The sequence below is a fragment of the Aristolochia californica genome, unplaced genomic scaffold, assembly GCF_029961685.1.
Source record: "Aristolochia californica isolate CCGP_79_NKW_82.1479 unplaced genomic scaffold, dmAriCali1.0.hap1 SCAF_6, whole genome shotgun sequence".
NCBI lineage: Eukaryota > Viridiplantae > Streptophyta > Magnoliopsida > Piperales > Aristolochiaceae > Aristolochia > Aristolochia californica.
In genome coordinates this window covers 42,617,964-42,638,956 of record NW_027182257.1, presented here as the reverse complement: position 1 = coordinate 42,638,956, position 20,993 = coordinate 42,617,964, and the positions used below count along the sequence as shown (strand labels likewise).

The window sequence follows — 20,993 nt, the reverse complement described above, 5'->3', positions numbered from 1 at the left end:
TTTTTTTATTAATATTTTTTTCGTTCTATTTTCTTTCCATTTCGTGGCCTCTCTCCCTCTCTCTCTCTCTCTCTCTCTCTCTCTTCGTTCGAGAGAAGCATCGGCTCTCGGTTACTCCTCTGTTCCAGAGACTAACCCTAGGAAGTTTTGGAGAAGCACCTGGACTCGGAAGAGGAGAGGAGAATTGATTGATCTTATGTGGATGCCTTGACGATCTAAGCAGGGCGGGAAAACCTAGCCGTGGCTTTGGCGTTTTCGATGATGTTTAGATTTGTGTTCTGATCCGATTTTCGGCTTCGTGTGTTTCGTCTCGTTGGTCGTGGTTGGCAGATCTGGAACGTGGATTCTGGTGAAAGATGCCGTCGCACGCGGATCTGGACCGTCACATCGAGCATCTGATGGAATGCAAATTCTTGCCGGAGGCGGAGGTGAAGACTCTGTGCGAGCAGGCGCGGGCGATCCTTGTCGAGGAATGGAACGTTCAGCCGGTCAAGTGCCCCGTCACGGTCTGCGGAGACATTCACGGGCAGTTTCACGATCTTATCGAGCTTTTTCGTATAGGCGGCAATGCCCCCGATACTAATTACCTCTTTATGGGGGATTACGTAGGTCAGTTGATGTTGATTTTTTTTTAAATACATTTTTTGGCTTTCAGTATTTGGTTTTTTTTTTTTTTTTTTTTTTACTTTTTCGTGATTTCGGGTAGTTGTTTGACGATCGGTTTATCTGTTTGTCATGGTTATTCTTACTGTCTTCTGATTGTTTTGGATGTTAGTCTATCCAGGACGCTGGTAATTGAGTTTCTATGCCTTTCAATTTAGTCATTAGGATTATATAACTTTTTTTTTACTCGAGGCATACGTTGATCAACTTGTAGTAATCGGATTATGGTTCTGAGCACGATCATTTTCGTTGTCGGTATTGACTAGTCATTTGTCCGTTAGGGCTTTGTACGTGATGGCTTCAACAGTATTACGGAAATGTGCTTGGTTCTTTGGTAGGCGCTGTCACCAGAGGCGAGTTATATAACCGCTTGATTTTTTATGTTTTGTTTTTTCCGGGGAGGGGAGTGGGAAATACTGTCTAGTTTGAGGTTTGAGTTCAAATGTCTCCTGGGTTTGGAGTGTGGTATATGTCAATATGTTTTATTGATAGATTTTATTGTTAAAACTGTCGACTGAATTCATACTTGGATTGCATTTGTGTGTCTTGATTGAGTTACCTACTGTCATGATAATTTTTTGCACATACTTCTTGACGTGGACCCGACGATGGTGGCTCCCCCTTCTGAATGTACATTAGATTGAGCAAGTCCTTTAAATTTTTTTGTAAGTTTAAATCTGTTTGAGCATACTGAAACATGGCATGCAACAAAAGCAACTGATACAAAAGAAAGTTTTCATAGGAATTGGTACATTGGCAGTGTCCAGCAATACTTGGTAGTCATGGATAAGCATTTGTCTGTGTAGAAGAGGTGTAACCAAGAAATTAGTTTCAAATAATTAAAGTGAGGCTACTCTTGAAAGGGTTCTTCCCTCACTTATTTAATTGTTTATTATCCATCTGAACACTTTTTCATTATCTTGTAAACCTTAGTAGTTGTTTCTTTTTTCTCTCGCTTAGTTGTATTTGCTGATAAGGCTTACTCCTTTGGCTTTGGGATACTGGTTGTAATGATGGCTTTTGCTTGGTAAAATTCCCTATTCCAAAAAAAGTACGGTTTCTCTAGAATATCGTTGTCTGTTTCTCTAGAATCTCAGTCTGATAATTGTATGTTATGATTAATTGTTTCTGAACATCCTAAATGAAACCCATGACCTCAGCTGATCAGTGGTCAGTTCTTGGTGTCACATTCCTTGCTTTGCTAGCAAGATACCTTACTGATTCTCTTTCTCAGGACGGAACTCAACCTTAAATGTCTTGTTGTGGGTAATTATATTCCTGTTGTATAACCTCTATAGGGATGCCTTTGTTTGTAACATTCCCCTTCTTTATCAATAAAGTTTAGAAACCTTGGTAACTATTAAAATATTAAATATCAGTCTGAAAATCTGAAAATCTAACCTACCCTGAAATTTTTGGTGGAAATCGCCAAGTCCATATTCGTTCTTTGATTATTTGTCTCCTCTGTTCTGCTAGTTTTAAAGATCAATTTCCCAAGTTGGGAATATATCAATTTCTAAACATAAGCAAACCAGTTGATTGATCTGTTTATGACTGTGTCGATAGAACCAGAAACAAACTGTCGTTTTTTCCCATGAGATGGGGCCAGATTGAGACTAGAATACTGATCATTCTGTTTTATTTTTGAATGTTAGAGAAAAAGTATCCCCAAGTGCTTTTTACGGCTGATAAGTGGATTTATCAACAATGATAATCTCTGTTATGTAGATTATTGTTTTACAGTTGCTTGTCGAGAACTTTATTGGTCGGATCCATGTCAAGATACTTTTCTAGGAGCATGTAACAAAGGAGATTGTTTCTTACTTGAATTACGTAACAGGAATTATCATACAAGAGCATAATTTTTTTAATGACATTATACAAGAATGAACAAATGGTAGACAGAAATTTAATTACAAAGTAGAGGATAAAATTTGTATGGAACATTACTAAATCAATCCTTAATCTGCTAGATCTCTCCCTTCTTCTTCTTTAGTACAGCAGCATGCCATATGCAGGTACTATCTTTGTAAGTTATTTGCATTGTAATCATGTCTTTTATTTGTTTCTTATTCTGCAAAACTATGTCATCGTCTATGAGAAATATAAAGTTTAGAGGTTTCAGCTTTCTGAACAACTTTACTAAATGCATGAGCTGGACGTTCTTCAAAAAAATGTATGTGCTTGAGGACATTGTACCAAAATCTGGTGAAATTGTACTTTTTGTTCGATATGTGTTTTATGTATTCTTCTGTCCTTTCTTTTTATGTAAATCATTAACTTTTAAAGTAGTTTTGGATTTTTCATTTTCTATCTCTTCTTTATGATGGTGTTACTGTTTTTTTTAGTAGCAAAAAATAGGGAAGCGTATTGCATTTGTTGTCTTCTCTTATAGGCTACACTTTTGTTAAGATTGTTAGAAATTTCATATTGCATAATGATTTTATCAGTTCATATTCGTAATTTTGCAGATCGTGGTTATTACTCAGTGGAGACTGTCACACTGCTTGTGGCATTGAAAGTCAGATATAGAGATAGGATTACTATTCTGAGAGGAAACCATGAGAGCCGGCAAATAACTCAAGTGTACGATCTTCCCTTCACTCAGCCATGGTCCTGAGAATTGCTTTTTATAACAAAACAAAATTCTGGTGGTTCATGTTTTAATGCTACTAGAACATTATGTCTTTGTTTAATGCTATTTTCATACTGAAAACCTGCAAAATGGAGTAGGTTTTGTGAAGCTGATCCCTATGAGTTGGGATGATAGTCTGGTGATGATGATGATGGATGTGATGATTCTAAAATTCAGTCATGTTTTTATTGTACCTGATAGTTGTAGCATGAGGACTACACTTTCTGAACTATCATATAGTTACAGGCTTTGCATATGAGAACATTTTAGGATTTGCTGCTTTTGGATACTCTTGTTCAGTTTCAAATGAAATGAATTTGTTTTTTGGTTTAAAGGATGATGAAATGTAATCGTTTGACATTATAAAAAAAATTATTCTCTATTGTTTCATAAAAAAGAATTTTTTCGTTGTTATTTTGTTTATTTGGTCTTTGTCTGTTCTTTGGTGCAAAAAGTGAGTTTAATAGTTGTTTCTTGGCGGTATTAAGGAGTAATACATATTTTACTGTTCTTTTGGAACCGTTAATCAGCTTTTGAGTTTCTATTCTGATGTGGTATGATTTAGCTGAAAATGGCAAAACAATCAAGAACTTAATATTTGCTGAGTAGCTGTAGCTTGTTATTGAAAATTTTGAAATAATTTGGTGTCTTTCATACAGATTGACCTAATGCCTTCTAAGATGACTTCCTTTCAGAAACTTGTTTCCCGTCCTAGTAAGTACAGTGGGGGGTGCCTTGTGCCCTGAAGTGCCACAGATAGCTGAGATTGTACTTTTTATTTCTTTCTCTAGGGGTAAAAGGATTTGCTCAACCTATATCACATGGTTAGGCAATAGGCTAAGCCTTGTAGGTACACTTTTTTATTTGGTTACTTTTTCCGTAAATATCCCATTCAAAAAATCGAAAGTTCAAAACAATTGGGACTTTTTGGAGATTGGATGCAGTTACTAATTCATGATTTGGCATGTACAGAATGAAAACTTCATTCTCGATTCGACGAGAATTTTTATGAAAGCGTTTCATTTGCTTCTCTTCCATGGAAGTTTCATTTTCCCAGAATGTATCCTCATTTTTGGCCTAATTCTTCTTCTGATGATCGATTCAACCTCTGATCAAAAAGATATACCTTAGTTATATTTCATCTCTTCAACAAGTTTAGTACTGAGCATAACGGCCCTATTGTTCCGATGGAGAGAAGAACCTATGATTGAGTCTTGAAAGGTTACTGGCTTTTTTGCCTGTGCCTGTACTTATCATTACAGTAGTGGCTAAATACAAGCACTTCATAAGTTCTTTGTTGACACCACATTGCTGATGTACATTATAGAAGAAATTGCAGCTTATACTTATGTGTATTTTTGCTGTATAATTCGTGACTCTTCTGAGACATTTCATAAATTCTTGCTTTTGCAATTCTTCTTCTACGAAATCTACAGAAGGATTAGAAATGGCATGTATTGGAGATGTAAAGAGGAAAAAACATATGACTTTCTCTGAGAGGAGTAAGGAACATATGACAGTATCTTGGTCAGGAGAGGAAAAGGAAAGGATTTAACCATAGGTCCTGCCACTTGTTTCTATGTTCAAGTTATTTAAACTAAATTTCACCTGGATCTTTGAGCGTAGAGCATCGAGTTGCCAATTTTATTGGGATTTGATTGTAGCTTCTCAATTTGGAAGTATCATGTCTACATGATGTTTATCTGTATTGCATGATGTCTCTGTCCTATTTCAAGCAAAACTCAATTTTGATGCTCAGGTCTCGTTAAGATATTCCTTCTGGGGATTTTACTATTACAATAGCTGTGTAGCACCTGCATTTTTGCCACCTCTTCCATCAGAGGTTGTTTTGAGTTATTAACTTTTTGGGTGATGGTTACAGGTATGGATTTTATGATGAGTGCTTGAGGAAGTACGGAAATGCAAATGTTTGGAAGTACTTTACAGACCTTTTTGATTATCTCCCGCTTACAGCCCTTATTGAGAGTCAGGTCCAAAAATTTTCATCTATGACTTCTGACTTTGATTTTGATTAGTACTAGCTTTGACTGTTATCATGTCTAATGTAGGTCTTTTGTCTTCACGGGGGACTTTCCCCATCATTGGATACATTAGATAACATCCGTGCCCTTGATCGCATTCAGGAGGTATGGATTCCAGTCTTTTTGCTGCAACAGTTTCGTTCTATCTGTGAGAAGCTTCTATTTTAGTTATAAGAATGTTGCTCTTCAATTAATTTCTTCTCACTCAGAGAGCTTCTTGTTTTGTTTGCCATGAGCTTCTTCATTTTCTCTATGTTGTCCCTAAATTGGTGCATTTTTTCAACATTTGACTCATATAGGTTCCGCATGAAGGTCCAATGTGTGACCTTTTGTGGTCTGACCCAGATGACCGATGTGGGTGGGGCATATCTCCTAGGGGCGCAGGTTACACCTTTGGACAAGATATTGCTGCGCAGTTTAATCATACTAATGGTCTCACGCTTGTTGCCAGAGCCCATCAGCTTGTCATGGAAGGCTACAACTGGTGTCAGGTGTGTATTGGTCTTGTATGGATTGTATGCTTGCCTAAGGAAGCACACTTCTTTATTCTATTTATGGTGTTTGCAGAATTGCATTTGCATTTTTACTGCCTCTTTATTTAATTTCCAAAAGTGTAGAACCTGTATTCATGTCTAACTGCAACCTTCTTTAACTGAAATATTATTTTCATCCACTGGGCTGAATGTGAAACTCCCGCCATTTCTTCATTTTACAGGATAAGAATGTTGTGACGGTATTTAGTGCTCCAAACTATTGTTATCGTTGTGGGAACATGGCGGCCATACTTGAGATCGGGGAAACTATGGAGCAGAACTTCCTCCAGTTTGACCCAGCTCCACGGCAAATTGAGCCTGACACTACTCGCAAAACTCCCGACTATTTTTTGTAATCTACTTCTCCATACAATTCCCACCTGATCTTGTTGTTAACGCTTCCTGATTCTGCCTGCTGTTTTCAGTCTGTAGATGTCTTAGAAAAGAGGAGTTTTGGTATGTGGGAGAGATCAGTCATTCTTTTGTCTGGAGCTGTGATACTGGCGGTTGCTGCTGCTGCTTTTTGTATGTAGTCAAGTTAGAGAGACTTGAATTTTATTGTCCATCGTCTTTATATTGTTAAGAAAAGGGTAGCAGCAATAACAGGAAATATCGTTTCTTTTCACCATCTTATGTGAAAAATGCGGAAAAGAGCAGAAGAACGAGGCCTCACGTTCGTGGTGGTGGTTGGGAAGGCGGTATTTTATGTTAATGGTAATCGGAAGAATTATCTTTTCAATATTCCAGTTTTGGATCTACACAACAAAATCATATGCTCATGTATGTTCTCTTAAAGCCCTTGCCAGAAAATTAATGATATTTTGTATAGATGGTGCACTAGATGCCTTGAGACCTCAGTCCGAGATTAGATATATTGAGCCAATTATTCGGTGTGAAGCGCGCCGGAAGCTTATCATATATAATGTGTCAATTCTTGTCTTTTGGTTTTAGCCGAAAACGACACGTTTCTCCGGACTTGAGAAGAATTCATTAAGTCAAAGGTTTGATAGTTATAGGAACTTTTGTTACTTAATTTTGTAACAGCATACCAATTCTCTTGTACAATACTCCGAATTATCTAATTTAATTACGTTTGTTAAATTTTCTGAATGTTTTACAACATAAGTGCATAATTAATTTACAACAACATTAAATATTAATCTGTGAGTCATATTTACATAATATTTAACTGTTTACTGTCTTTCAAAATCAAATCCAAAAAAGTATATTCGTATCATTTGATTTCAGATGTCAAGGAGTCACAGTATTCTCCTAAAATAAGCATATACAGATTGGTTCAGTTTAATGAAAGGTGTTTGAATAAATGGATAAGAAGTTTTCTTTTGTTTTTATTGTGCTAGGGCATGTGAAGTCGTGGAACAATAATTGGTTCAAGTTGCTAGCCCTGATTAAGTATCAAAGCAAAAGAAAGCTGAAAGTAAAATTTTATTATTGCAACTACCAAAAATATATGCTTTTGAAAGTAAAAATCTTTTGACTGAAAAAAAAAATCGAGAAAGGATCATGCGAAGGAACCCTCATTCCCCTCCCCTTCCTCTCTATTAAGGATAGAGACACAAAGATGAAATATATGGAACTTAAATTCCAGAAGCAGGAGATCAACAATTGGTTTTTTCCTGGAATTCGAAATGACCATTGATTTCTTTTGCACTCAACAGGAATTAAAATTCCTAGATGTTCCAATTCTTCAACAATTCCGGACAAGCTAAGTAATGTACTTTCAACATTAACATTTCATGTTTCTTCTAATGGTAACTTTGAAAGGAGGATTTTCTTTTTGCTAATTTCCAGAAAGTTGACCTATTTTAACCTACGTGCATGCCATGCATAAATATATCCAACTTCTTACCTTAACAATATAGGGCTCCCTTTCATCCCTTTCATGGAAGACTCTACCTGACAGTTATTTCGACGCCATTAACGAACAAATAGGGCGATCCTGTCAAACTCTGGGCCTCCAAATCCCCGCTTTTATTGGAACATTGCCAACCAAAACCATTCCCTTTCTCTAACGCTCACAGATCATGATCTTGGCTCTCTCCTCCTCTGATCAAGATCATGATCTTCTCCATCTTCGTAAATTTCCCTCCGGCCTCGTCTTCCTCCCAGTTTCTCTTCTGTCACGTTTCAAGATGATTACTTCTTCCCACGACGACGACCTCTGAAGTTGTTTCAGGGAATTCGATCGTTCGTCTCAACTTAGTTCCATCTCATTTTCGGATCATCCATGGCGAGCCTCGTAGACCTCATCCGTGACAACTTCGGGAGGTTCCCGGCGTGGGTGGTCTACGCCTTTCTGGAATGCTTCTTGATCATTCTCCTCTTTCTCGACGGCTTCATCTCCTTCTTCTCCCAAGGGTTCGCCAGGTTCTTCGGCCTCAAAGTTCCCTGCCTCTTCTGCACCAAGATCGACCACCTCTTCACCCGCCACGACCCGGACCTCTATTACCAGGACAACATCTGCGACTCCCACGCCCTCGAGGTCTCCTTCCTCGCCTACTGCCACGTCCACCGCCGCCTCGCCAACGTCAGCAGAATGTGCAAAGGCTGCCTTCTCTCTTTCGCGATCACCGATAACCGGACCACCTCCGACACTTACCGCAACCTCGTTGACATCCTCGGCGCCGACTTCGACGACGACCACCTGAAGATTCAGCACCGCCCGCGTGCAGGAACCGCCGGGGCGCACACGTGCTCCTGCTGCGGGGAGCAGCTGAGGATCAAATCCTCCTTTGTCCCCGGGCTGCTCCGCATGCTCTCCGGCACCGGAGACGGCCCCGAGACGCCGACCACAATGCCCTCGACGATGGCCGTGGACGGGGAGGCCAGCGGTTTCCACCCCTTTGCGCAGGTGAGATACCAGGGGCTGAGGCTGACGTCGGACACGGAGTCAGAGGTGGCGGAGGTGGCGGAGGAGGAGGACGAGTCATCCAGCGCGGTGCCCTCGGAGACCGACGACGCGACCGGGCCAACCAAGATGAAGAGATGCGCCGTGATCTTGGACAAAACTGCATCCGACGGCTGCGACGAGCAAGTGTGCTTGTTACAGCCGTCGGATTCGGCGGATCGGGGTGGTGGAAGAGGGCCAATGGTTTCCGGTTTGAAGGAGACTGGTTACCCGGGTTTGGGTTCGGGAGAGTTGAACCGACCTAATGACCTCTCTCTGGGTCAGCTCAGCGGTTTCGCTGGATCCGGGCTGCGAGATAATTTTAATAACGGTCAGACACTAAGCTTCTCTTCTATCCAATCTTTGTAATTAAAATGTAATTTTCGGTAATAGTAAAAACAGGAAACAGAAAATATATAATTAATAGTTAAATAATTATTTAAATGCTTTAATTTTTTTAATTACAAAATTAACCTCGCAGCAGAAGCCTCGACGTTCGACCCGAGCGACGTAAATCTGACGATCAGCGTCAACAGAGGAGCAATCCGGATTCGGGGAAAACCTCTTCAGGATGCTCCCAGGGTGTCGGCCACACCGAGCCCCCGTCTATCGATGCTCCGGAAGCGACTCTCCATGAAGAGAAACGACATTGGCACTGAATCGTTCAAGGGAGGCAAGACAGACGGGGAGTGTTTGCTCCACCGGCTGAAACGGCAGGTCCGCCTCGACCGTAAAACCCTGCTTGGGATGTGCGCGGAGCTGGAACAAGAGAGAAGCGCCTCCACCGTGGCGGCGAACCAGGCCATGGCCATGATCACCCGGTTGCAGGAGGAGAAAGCCGCGGTGCAAATGAATGCCCTGCAGTACCAAAGGATGATGGAGGAGCAGGCCGAATACGACCAAGAAGCCCTCCAGGTATTGAAGAAGCTTCTCAGTAAGCGACAAAGGGTGATCAAAGCATTAGAGGCTGAGGTGGGGGCATTCCGAGAGAGGTATCCCGGAGAAAATTTGAAGTTCGTTGATGGGTTCGGGAGCGAGAGTGAAGATGACATCGACCAGTATATTGATGGAGATTCGGAAATCGGAGGCGACGATGATCGATTCAAGATAAGGTCCAGATCCAGCTCGTTCAGTAACAAGAGGTTTGAATCGCAGAGTAATGACAAGGGAGAATAATGGGTACATAAGCGATTTCGTTATATTTCAGGTTATAATCACATTCTTCAGAAAGAGGAGCTAGGAGTCTGTAATAGAATTTCTTTAAAGATTTCAGAAGGCAAGGGACAGGGAAGACGCTTCGTCCTGTAAACGAAGGGAACCCAATTCATTTCCTTCAAAGTTCATGTCCATAACAGATCTGTTTGATTAAAAAGACAGTCGGGAACTTCAGAAGCCACTAAAAAATGGAGGCGATGCTCTGAAAATATAGGTCTCTCAGTTACACCAGGAAATCCAGCGGGAAATGATCAGAACAACAGCAGGAATATGGCTGTCCATTTCAAAGAAAATAGAGTTTCTGATTCATGATTTCCCGAATGCTCAGTGGAAAAATTACGAAGGAGCATTGGATCATCAATTCCAGCTTTAGAGTGAATTTTCTCCCAGAAGTGGTACTTGTTGAATTTTGATTTTGTTGGTGTTAGAGAGATTTGAACATGGGAATCATCATTTGTAGTGATCTCCATGCAGTTTCCTAACAATGTCTTTATGATTGTAAATTATTGGATAGAAAATGCCTTTTCTCTACCATTTTTAATCCTTAATCTCAATTCTCGTGGTTTAATTAGTAGAAATAACTTGGTTTGTAGGATGATCACGAGTCTCAATCTGACTCAACCGATTCAACTCGTCAGACATTTGTCTATCCATTTTCTTACCAAAACGTCTAAATCCAGTGGTTCAAGGCGGCACCAAGCGAATTCGAACCATCCACGGCTCCAGCCGCCTCCACAGCCAGCTGGAGAAGAAGCCAAACTTTTGTCCCCAACGGGACCCATTCACAGAGGGTCAGAGACCACAAAACACGGTTGGGCTGGTGGAGTCGGCGCGGAGTCGACGCTTGTTAAGTGGAGGGAAGTGGATGACGAGAGAAAAAGGCAAGCGGGGCCCGGTGACAGAGAAGCCTGAGCCACTCTAGTTCAAAAAAGAAGGGATGACTCATCCCCTCTATCCCCTCCGCCCCAAATTCCGAGCCTTCACTGAAAGGGACCCCTTGATTGGACGCCCTCGCCTTTGTTTTCTTCCTCTTTCTCTCTCCTCCTCCCACGTTGTTCTCATCTCATTTCTTTCCCTTAAATACCCTTCTCTTTTTCCTTCAATATTTTTTTTATTTATCTATTATTATATTATTATATTATTTTTATTATCACTAAGCAGTTAATTAATATATGGAATGCAAGAAAATATTGCATCTCTTTCCAATTTTTCACCTTAATTATCAGCTTTATATTTTTATCAATATTTTAATTATATTTATTCATACATTATTTAATGAACAAAAAAGCGTATATATAATTTTACCTATTTTTCATATGTAAATAATTTCAATTGGTTATTTACATATTAATTAGTCAATAAATAAATAGATTAAAAATGTCTATTAATTAGACCACTGAGTTGTCAATTAAGTCTCAATTAATCCATTATTTCACTAATAAACATTAATGAAAAGAAAAAAAGGGTAACTATGTCATTTCAGTGTTCATCATGTCCACTCCCCCGCTTCTCGGCGGGTATATATTTCCGCCTCGAGCTCTCCGACCACCACCGAGGAACAAAGCTTCCACTTCGAACTACCCTTCTCTTCTTCCCTCTTCACTTCTTTGATAAGTAGCCAGTGTGAACTCTTGTTCTGACTAGTGATGGGTGTTACTTATCCTTGCACACAGACCTCTCACATCTCCGCTATCCTCATCACCAGCTTCTTCCGCCATAAGTCGTAGAGAAACACTCACGGAGATCCGGCGAGGGCATGGCTGCCATCATTTTGGCGGGGAGTCAGGTTAGAGGTATATTCTTTTGAGGTTCTTCTTTTGCGGAGCCGCTGTTCGAGATTATGGCGGGTGGGAGAGTTTACGGGGCTTCCAATATGAACATGTTGTTCCAAAACCAAGGAATTCCTTGCTCTGCGCAAGCTCTCGAGGCCCTTCTCGCTTCGGGCTCCTCTTCTTCTGCTATTCATGATGGTAAATTTTCTTTTTCTTTTCATCTGGTATCCCGTTTCATGGTTATTACTTTCTTCTCTTGTTGAATTTGTTTCTTTCTCTGTCTTTCCTGTTTAGTAATCGTTTATCCGCGTTTCTTTTTTTCGGTTAACCAATTTGACTCCAATTTAGAGTCGCGTTAAAGTAGCTTCTTACAGTATTTCAACAATATGTTGCACTCTAAAATCCGGATTATGCTTCATAAGCAGGGCTTATTTATGTCTATTTGATTGCTGCCTCTTGATCATTTCGATTTTCAGAAAACGTGAATCGATCGTTACGTAATTCGAGTTGACATTTCTATTACTTCACGTCTAGCTGTTTCGTCAAATCGGTTCTGCTTCTAGCAGGAGAATGTGGATCTAATCTTTCGTTTGGTACTAAGTGATTTGCTTTGGTATCTGATGGAGAACACCCTCATCGGAAGTGCATGTGGAGGTCTTATTTTAGTTATAGATTAGTCTGAATTTCTGTAAGGAGATTTCGTTCATGTTTGTTTATTTGGTTTGATCTGGATCTTGCAAAATGAATGCTTTGTCTGTTTTCTGTCACCAATATATCATCGTCTCTTTTCCCAGTTTTGGATGTCTGTGCGTCTGGGTGAATTGTATCAGTTTCTGCACTAGTCTTGATTCAAAATTTCTGAGTTAAAGGAAAGACCCTGAAATTTTAGATGATCTATCCCTTGGAAGCCATTACCATATGGAATTATCTGATTCCAATACAGTTTTGGTCACGAGTTACCTTTTACCTCAGATATCTGAACCAAAATCAGAAGCAGTTTGATGTGGTTTCTGTCTATTCAGTTCAGTTTTATAATCAACGGAAACTCAGGAAAGTAAAGATGATATCGTATTATATGTAAATGTGCTTTTTATCTTAGAGCTATCTCCATGTGTACTTCCTTTTAACTTCGAGATATCTCCATACAGGCACCAGGACAATGGTGAACTTTGAAGATCCCTGCGGGAAGGTGCCGGAAAGAACATTCTTTCAGTCATTTGATCAAGAGGAAACCGCCGATGATGTAGATGATGGTTTTCACCAGCCGGAGAAGAAGAGGCGGCTGACAGCAGATCAAGTTCAGTTCCTAGAGAGGAATTTTGAGGTGGAGAATAAGCTTGAACCAGATAGAAAAATTCAGCTTGCAAAGGATTTAGGCCTACAGCCCCGACAAGTTGCAATATGGTTTCAAAACAGACGAGCCCGGTGGAAGACGAAGCAACTTGAGAAGGACTATGAAGCCTTGAAAACCAGTTACAACGGTCTGAAGATTGACTATGAGAACCTCCTCCAAGAGAAGGAGAAACTGAAAACAGAGGTAATCTATAGTTAACTTTTGTTTTACAGGCTTTTATCAGTTCTACCTTGATATCTTTAGCAGATTCTTACTTTGAGAACTTGTGAATCTCCAACAGGTCAATGACCTTGCAGATAAGCTCCTAACCAAGGAGGAAAAAACGATAGAAAACTCCGAAACATCTGAACTAGCCACTCAAACGCCCGACTCACGGCCAGATGATGAACCAGTAAAGAACCCAGTTAGTTCAGCAAAGCAGCAGGTTGTTCCTCTAGTCGTGTGTAAACAAGAAGACCTGAGCTCAGCTGACAGTGTCGTTTTCGATTCTGATAGCCCGCACTACACAGACGGCGGGCACTCGTCTCTGCTGGATCCTACCGATCACTCGGATCTCTCTCACGCAGAAGAGGAAGAAGCAGATAATGTGAGCAGGACTCTACTATCCTTTTCTTCCCCCCACCATTTTCCCAAGCTTGAACAGGGCACCTGCGCAGACCCGCCTGCAAATTCGTGTAATTACGCGTACCCACTTGAGGACCAAGCCTTCTGGTTCTGGCAGTGTTGAAAATTTGCGAACAGCACGATGAAGTCTCCCGTTTTTTTTTTTTTTTTCTCTTCCAGATTGAGCTTTCGCTGCTTGTAATTTCTGTGAGATACGAGCAATAAAAAATCTTTGGTCACCTCCTCGTAGCCTCTGGTTCGTGACGATCCTGATTCAATAGGGACAAGAAAAGGTGAACCACGATATTTTTTTAAATAATTGTAATATTTTAATTTAATAAAAGTAAAATATTTAATCAGAAATACGTAATTTTATCAAATTTTAAGATGGATTACTAATTTATGCAAAGTGGGTCCACCATGTGGATAGGTCATGTCACCGTCCATCTTTTTCGCGGTTTCGTGCCTCGCGCGGCAGTCCTCTTCCCTCTTATCTCATCGGAAGCCGACCGTAGATTTGACAACTACGTTGCTTTATGGGGCCCACAACGTGGCAGCACAATCTGTCCGTCCAACCGATCTACTCCGCCGGATTCGGACAAAGCGGTAGCTTTCCTCATCTGTCCACTTGTGAGATCCACTTGACATATGGACGGTTCCCGTTGCACCGCTCTCTCGCGCCTCGGATTCCCCCGTCGCCTCGCTTCATACGCCTGTCTGGCGACGACTTTTCAAAATTTTCTTTTCTCTCCGCGCGGTAGGAAAGCCAAAAGAAACTCGCCACGTCTCTGAGTTGGCAGAGGTGGGCCCGGGCGAGAAAGGATCGCGCTACGTGTAACCTCGACTCCTTTTTTTGTTTGTTTTTTCCCAACCTTTCGTGTTCGATTAAAAAAAACTCGCTTCAGCGTAGTTGGTTGATAATTATTTTTAATTTTATCCGACCCGTAAAATCCGAGTCCGATCCCGGACCTATTGGGACGTAGCTACCGAACGGAACGATAGCATCTCTTTGTTCGAGCGGATCCGAATATAATTCCGGATCCAGTAAATATCTAAATCCAAATCCGAAACAGGAAACCGCCCAACATTCCTTCTGTCCGTGGCAAGTGGCGGAGATGGATTGTTTTCATGGCAGTACAGGGAGCCCGCAACTGCAAGCACACGGAACCAGAGAGGTCACTGGGAAAACGATGTCGTTGCCATGCATCGCCATCCGAACGGACGTGCGGATGCTGCTGCTGCTGCCCACCAGGTGTTTGTGGATAAGCTTCTTCAATTCATTATTCTTGGCTTTCTTTTCACAAGCAAAGAAGCCCCGCTTCAATGGCGTCTCTTTCTCTCTCTCTCAATTCTGATCAATCTTATCTGCAAATTAAAACAGATGGGATTGGGTATAATTTCAAACTTGACCCAAATTCATGGATCATCATTATATATACCCAACGTAATATGTAAATAATTTTTTTTATTATAATAATAATTATTATATATCTAATCTATTTAGTCATATCTTGTGCCTAAATAATTACTTCGATTTTACTGACAACTGCCATTAAAAATGATTTTTCATGATGATTTGGTCTATTTCTTAAAATCTATTTCAGTCGATGTTCTATAAATTTCTTAAATTTTCGTTGACAAAGACTATTATTTCCTTTATATTTCTATTTACGAAGTGCTCTGTAACTCTTGAGTGGGATAAGGCTGCTCTTGCTTTCATGCTTCATTCCCGAAACTTCTCCCAGATGGCAAACTTCAGATTTAACCCTTTTTTTCTGAGCAAGCACTGTGAAGGATTTCGAAACTGCAAACCTGACGTTTTCGTCTGGCAAACTTCAACGAACCCTTTTTCTGAGCAAGAACACTGTTTTCTATATATTTTTCTTTTTCTTGGGACAATAGTTGCCACTGGAAAGGATTTCGAAACTGCAAATCTGACGTTTTCATTGGCTCAGCCAATGTTGCGTCATAGTGAACGAAGCACCCTCTTTACAGTATCTGACATTATAGGGAAAACAAATAGCACACATGAAATCCAAATAAAGAATCCCCAGACATCTGAACTTTAATAAAAGCTCTGTCAAGTCCTAAGAAAGCTGGATGAAAGAAACTACGTTTCTTTCAAAATGGCTCAAATGACTGACTGGCTGAGCCTAGATTTGGGAGAGGGCAAGTCATCAACTCACCCTCTGTTCGACCTGAGAAACGCTACTTGACAGAGATGACCCAACACAGATTTCATCAGAGCCGAAATGGGTTCCTATAACTTGAACGGAAGCCGCATAAAGCAGGCCAAGACTGACCCATACAAGACATAAAACTTCTATTGTGTTGTGTTCATATTCCTGTAAGATAGCATTTCAATGAATGCACGAGGTATGGAAAGCGAGATAAATGTCACATAACGAGCTTCCCACCAAACTTTTTTTTCTGTTACTTTAACAAACAATATACATCCATCCGTCAGAATATCATGGTATTCATGTTATGTCCCAAAAGTTACAAATCATGCAAAGGTTAGGAAATGTGGCTCTGTTAGTAAGTAGTGGACAACAGAAAATTCTATACCCTAAGCAAAAAAGGATCCTTCCCAGTGCACCAAACCTAGGCTCGGCATCTAAGAGGAATTCAAAAGTATATTGAAAGGCAATAAAGATTTTACTGCAATAATCAAACCCACCCATCATGTATTATACTGGGACTACAGTCTTCTCATGTCGGACTATAGCGAAGGTGCTGTTCATAGAAGCTAATCAACTGCAACGTAAGTAAATAAAAGTTTTCAGTTTTTTTGAGGATTTGAAGTTGGTAGCACCTGCCTAAGCAAAGTATATGAATAAAGCAAATGGAGGCATACCAGCTGTGGATAGTTAGCCTTCAAATACTTGTTATCCACCGCCACCTCTTTCCCATCAGACCTGTGGATGGCAAGTAGAGGTACAAAAGAGTCAGAAATCATCATATGCAATACATGACCAATCATCTACTTAGCATATTGGGTCTCAAGTAAATCCCCTTGCAAAAAACACCAAAATAGTCCAACCAAGAAAAATCCTTCTCTGAAAGTTAACGATAACAAGTCATTCCCTTTGTAGAATATGAATAAGTTCCAGAATCAAATTATAAGCAACAATTGGCCCACGCTGGAAATATATCTCCATGCCAAAAAAGTAATACAACATTTGATTAAGAAATGACAAGAACAACTAACAACAACTTTACTAAAAGATGGAATCAAATTTTCATCACAAGGACCTTGAAGGTATTCTTTTCATAAAAAGTCCAATATGTACTACACAGAAAATTCATAATGAGACAGAAAATAAATTCATAGTAGAATATACAGAGAAAAAAGCGATTGCTAAAGCTGCCACAAGCTATATAGTCCATAAAACGCAAAAAGACCCAAAAGACAAGGGAATTTTACTTTTATTCTAGTTGAATTAGTCTGCTAAAAATTTCATGGGGCCTGCAATCGTGTTGTTGCTTGTGTTTGAGCCTTTGATTAATCATTTCCCAGACCCACATTTCCGATGACTATCCCCTCCAGCACACAGATATTTTGAGTGAGGAAGCCACCAATTTCCCCTCTTAATCCTCTAATCAGACAAGGACACAAAATTCAGGAATATTTTAGATTACCACAATGATTTTTGTGGTATTACCAGGAGTCTATAGGAATGGTACAGTATCTAAGAAATTTTGTCATAAGGTTAACTCAAGAGAAAAAGCTAGGACATTACACTAGAAACCCTCAACAAAAAATGGTGGGAATCAATTCTTTTATCTTCATTGAATTTTGTGAAGTATGTTGATCTGGAGATCTTACACTGCAAAACTACGTAGTTTATAACTTAATTTTAAAGAATCTCTAAACATAATTAAAATGGTAAAAGAGACACTTCAAAATTTGCAATGCAGAAATTTAACCTAAAGATTGAGCAATAAAATTATTAGATCGCAACCTTGGATAAATTAGTGTTGCTAAAAATGTCTGCTAAGTTGGAATCGCTAAACTACAATATTTCATATCAATGAAAGAACAACCATCACCACCATCAAAGCCTTTATATAATGATGGGAGGGTTGGGTATCAGTGGAAGAAACACATGAGAGTGAACTCTCAAAAGTTTCTTAACTGGTGGTGTAACTTACTTTTATTCTTTATGATTTGTCTGTGTGATTTAATTGAGATGTTACAAAGGTTTTAGTGAAATGAAGGGGATTGCAAGTTGGCAAAAACCTATCCAACCCAACCCACTAGAGGCAAGGGGATGGCTTTATCAGTGCAGTGTATGGACAGGTCAGATGTGGGTTTAGCAGAACACAGCCCATAGGATGAGTCACTATGAGTGGCTGACAAATATCATGATCTGAGCACATCCATTTTCACCGATATACACTTTCTCAAATTGGATAGCTTTGCTGGTCATATAGAAATTAAGAACTGTGACCAATAGCTCTCTTAGCATGTGACTGGAAACACTCCTCAAGAAAGAGCACTTATATCTTCTTCTCAAACCCCCATTCACACATTATGGACTTGTTCAATAAATTTGGTCAGAGGGCAGCTAAAAGATCACCTCCAGTAAACTGAACAGGTACAATTTTCACTTCTCAAGTTTAAAAACAATCATGTCAGTCAAAAGCTAATGAATTAACTATAAGCATATGTGATGATTTCAGAAGCACTCAGTCATAATAATGCTACACAAAAAATGATAACAGAGCAAAAAAGAGCCATGAATGAACATGATGCAAAATGGGGCCGTTCACCATCAAACTAACCTCAAAGCCATAAATGTTACTAACACATCTTCAACATCATCGGTGATGGAAGCAGCATATCCAATAGTTTTAATAATCTTGCTAATAGAAGGGTTACTAGGTGTGCCTTCGAAAATGTTATTCTGATCTCCTGATTCCCGGCTAACTGATTCACCATCTCCCGTTCCCAAATTGTCATGTTTACCATTCACTGTCTTTGTACCGGCATTCAGGGCTGTACCATCAGGATCACTAGAGGCTGAATCCTGTATGAACCTTCTCACCGAACCAGATTTCCTCTTTCTGGCTCCAGTAAAACGGCCACTTAGAACTATTTCACGCTTCAGACCCCCATCTGCAGAAGATCCATCTTCTTCGAAAGGCCTAGTTTCAGGTAGAAGAATGGAAATGTCACCATTATTCTCCTCGGTAGCATTACCTCCTCCTGGTGTTTGTTCATTGGATTCGTGTCCTTGAACATTCTCAGGATCCACCTCAGCTGGGCTCACTTTCCGTTCCTCAGTAAAAGCTGGTTTTCCCTCTGTCGATACCCTCTCTGCAGCTTCTTCTGATTTGGAAGTACCACATTTCTTTTTGGATTGAACGTGAGGACCACCAGACTTGCGCTTGCGTTTGCGGGTGGATTTGGAACCGAGGCTTCGGAGTGCAGAACACAAAAAGTGTCATTCTTCCATGAACCGGGAAAGAGAAAATGACGATGAAGGTGCGGAAAATATCGGATGGATGAATGAGGAGAAGAACCATAAATACCTCTCTTCGAAAGCTTCAATTACATCTATACACGATTTAAGATTCTCATAAGGTTCCCATGTGTTAGCGCTCTCCGGCCACCCACGCCTGTCCCAGCAAACCGCATTTCATACCTCAGCAGGGAAAGTGAAGAAGGATAGCAGTAGAGATTAGGGTTTCTGCGTACCTACCATTTGATGAGATATTGAGTTTTCCCCTGTTGGGAATCCAAAGCACAACCACAAGACAAACGAGAATAAATCAGCAATCGAAACAAACCGAAGAACAGGCAACACCAAATGTCCAGAAAACAATAAAACAAACAATAGCTTTTCCTCCATTTACCTTGCGAATTCTCTTTCTCCGAATTTCTTCGATCTCGTAAAAGCCTTCAGCTAGCTTCGGCAGCTCGACCTCAGTCGCCCCCACTTCACCTTCACCGACTCCTTCATCCCCTTCTTGCTCCTCCACGGCCTCCGGCTGGGAAGCCTCGGCTTCTTCTTCTCGGTCCGCCGGAGGTTCGCTCTTCTTCCGGCCGCCCTTCATCACGTTTCACCTGGTTTATTCAAGCTCGAAATCCCGAATCCTGACGGCAGGAATGCGGGGTATTTACACCGATAACATATATCGGGAAGCGGGAGAGTTTGAACGAAGGCAGGAATCGGGACTTCGGGTGGAGAATTGGAGTTGCCTTCAAATGGATTTGTGGGTGTAAGAATTCGGAAGAAGTTAAGAACCCCTCTGGTTTTTTCACCTCAAATTTTAAAAAACGTAGCTCTACCCAAAAATAAATTACTACGAAAAAATTTATGAAAGGGAAAACAAGATCTTATTTTGATAATATATTATAAAACTACATTATATGACTCTGTAAATACAGAATGTTCAATTTAGGAAAAAATTGAAAGAAATCCCAAAAGATGTTTTTAACCCCTTTTCGAGCATCCATCCAAAAACCTTAATATAATACTACTTCTACTTTTGATCTCCAGATGTTTCAATCCCATTCATCCTTGAGAGCAAGATCCTCTTCATTATAACTGCAGAATGTTTGCTAACAGATCAAATTCTTAGAATCATTATTTTTGTAGTAAACTCAAATTTCTTGGCTGAATTACATAATTAAATATAAAAAATAATTGTATCTCTTAATATCGATAGTTTAATGTTTAAATTATAAAAAATATCTTAAATAATCTTTGGTTATTTTTTAATGTTGAATAAACTATCCTGGGTGGGATTGAAATTTAAGTCTGCTCTTGATTCTGAGTGGTGAAACTGTAAGTCTAGGGGTGGCACCGAGCTAAATTGACTTGCTAGTCACTCAGGGGGGGGTTAGTCCACAATGAAGTGGAAATGAAGTGGAAAATTGAATTGAAGTAAGATGAATTGCTTCCACTTCAACTCATGTTTGGGTGTTAGTCTAGGCTAGTTGAAGTGGCTGGAAAACAGATTCCAGTGTTAGTGCTTGGAAAACAGATTTCAGTGTCCATTTCTAAATAAATGATTATAGTTTATTATAAATTAAAAAAATAATTATGTGTGACTACAATAAATTATATAAAATTAATAAAATTTTTAAAAATAACATAAGGAAATATAATAAATAAACATAATGGTTTAATTAATTATAAAAATTGGATAGTTAAACCAATTAATGATTATAGTTTATTATAAATTAAAACAATAATTACGTGTGACATGAATAAATTATATAAAATTAATAAAAATTAAAAAATAACATAAGGGAA

General features: G+C 39.8%; 4 protein-coding genes across 4 annotated transcripts; 3 read left to right on the top strand and 1 right to left on the bottom strand.

Annotated features, from left to right (window-relative positions):
• Nucleotides 1-29: 29 nt before the first annotated feature.
• On the top strand, nucleotides 30-6,483 carry LOC137967202 (serine/threonine-protein phosphatase PP2A catalytic subunit-like). The gene is made up of 6 exons (XM_068813686.1): nucleotides 30-609; nucleotides 3,135-3,249; nucleotides 5,181-5,289; nucleotides 5,368-5,445; nucleotides 5,640-5,831; nucleotides 6,056-6,483. Exons 1-6 carry the CDS (start codon nucleotides 357-359, stop codon nucleotides 6,227-6,229), a joined length of 921 nt encoding a protein of 306 aa, XP_068669787.1. The 5' UTR covers nucleotides 30-356; the 3' UTR covers nucleotides 6,230-6,483.
• A 1,638-nt stretch (nucleotides 6,484-8,121) lies between these two features.
• LOC137935457 (probable myosin-binding protein 5) lies at nucleotides 8,122-10,375 on the top strand. Its single transcript, XM_068780108.1, has 2 exons — nucleotides 8,122-9,112; nucleotides 9,263-10,375. Exons 1-2 carry the CDS (start codon nucleotides 8,122-8,124, stop codon nucleotides 9,955-9,957), a joined length of 1,686 nt encoding a protein of 561 aa, XP_068636209.1. The 3' UTR covers nucleotides 9,958-10,375.
• Nucleotides 10,376-11,557: 1,182 nt separating this feature from the next.
• LOC137934974 (homeobox-leucine zipper protein HAT5-like) lies at nucleotides 11,558-13,964 on the top strand. The gene is made up of 3 exons (XM_068779581.1): nucleotides 11,558-11,966; nucleotides 12,917-13,305; nucleotides 13,403-13,964. Exons 1-3 carry the CDS (start codon nucleotides 11,837-11,839, stop codon nucleotides 13,847-13,849), a joined length of 966 nt encoding a protein of 321 aa, XP_068635682.1. The 5' UTR covers nucleotides 11,558-11,836; the 3' UTR covers nucleotides 13,850-13,964.
• A 2,155-nt stretch (nucleotides 13,965-16,119) lies between these two features.
• LOC137934713 (chromo domain-containing protein LHP1) lies at nucleotides 16,120-19,955 on the bottom strand. The gene is made up of 6 exons (XM_068779215.1): nucleotides 19,588-19,955; nucleotides 19,434-19,459; nucleotides 19,264-19,350; nucleotides 18,514-19,149; nucleotides 16,583-16,643; nucleotides 16,120-16,482 (listed from the first exon to the last, which is right to left on the bottom strand). The coding sequence occupies exons 1-6, from the start codon at nucleotides 19,786-19,788 to the stop codon at nucleotides 16,438-16,440; spliced, it is 1,056 nt and encodes a 351-aa protein (XP_068635316.1). The 5' UTR covers nucleotides 19,789-19,955; the 3' UTR covers nucleotides 16,120-16,437.
• Nucleotides 19,956-20,993: the final 1,038 nt, after the last annotated feature.

What these genes read in the sequence shown, in the direction of transcription:
- LOC137934713 (XM_068779215.1), bottom strand. Translation starts at nt 19,788, where the DNA reads ATGAAGGGCGGCCGGAAGAAGAGCGAACCTCCGGCGGACCGAGAAGAA. An exon ending in GGAGAAAGAGAATTCGCAAG is followed by an intron (nt 19,460 to 19,587) that starts GTAAATGGAGGA and finishes GATTCCCAACAG; the next exon opens with GGGAAAACTCAATATCTCAT. An exon ending in ATTGAAGCTTTCGAAGAGAG is followed by an intron (nt 19,150 to 19,263) that starts GTATTTATGGTT and finishes TGCACTCCGAAG; the next exon opens with CCTCGGTTCCAAATCCACCC.
- LOC137967202 (XM_068813686.1), top strand. Translation starts at nt 357, where the DNA reads ATGCCGTCGCACGCGGATCTGGACCGTCACATCGAGCATCTGATGGAA. An exon ending in AGCCGGCAAATAACTCAAGT is followed by an intron (nt 3,250 to 5,180) that starts GTACGATCTTCC and finishes TGATGGTTACAG; the next exon opens with GTATGGATTTTATGATGAGT. An exon ending in AAGGCTACAACTGGTGTCAG is followed by an intron (nt 5,832 to 6,055) that starts GTGTGTATTGGT and finishes TTCATTTTACAG; the next exon opens with GATAAGAATGTTGTGACGGT.
- LOC137934974 (XM_068779581.1), top strand. Translation starts at nt 11,837, where the DNA reads ATGGCGGGTGGGAGAGTTTACGGGGCTTCCAATATGAACATGTTGTTC. An exon ending in TTCTTCTGCTATTCATGATG is followed by an intron (nt 11,967 to 12,916) that starts GTAAATTTTCTT and finishes ATCTCCATACAG; the next exon opens with GCACCAGGACAATGGTGAAC. An exon ending in AGGAGAAACTGAAAACAGAG is followed by an intron (nt 13,306 to 13,402) that starts GTAATCTATAGT and finishes AATCTCCAACAG; the next exon opens with GTCAATGACCTTGCAGATAA.
- LOC137935457 (XM_068780108.1), top strand. Translation starts at nt 8,122, where the DNA reads ATGGCGAGCCTCGTAGACCTCATCCGTGACAACTTCGGGAGGTTCCCG. An exon ending in GCGAGATAATTTTAATAACG is followed by an intron (nt 9,113 to 9,262) that starts GTCAGACACTAA and finishes TTAACCTCGCAG; the next exon opens with CAGAAGCCTCGACGTTCGAC.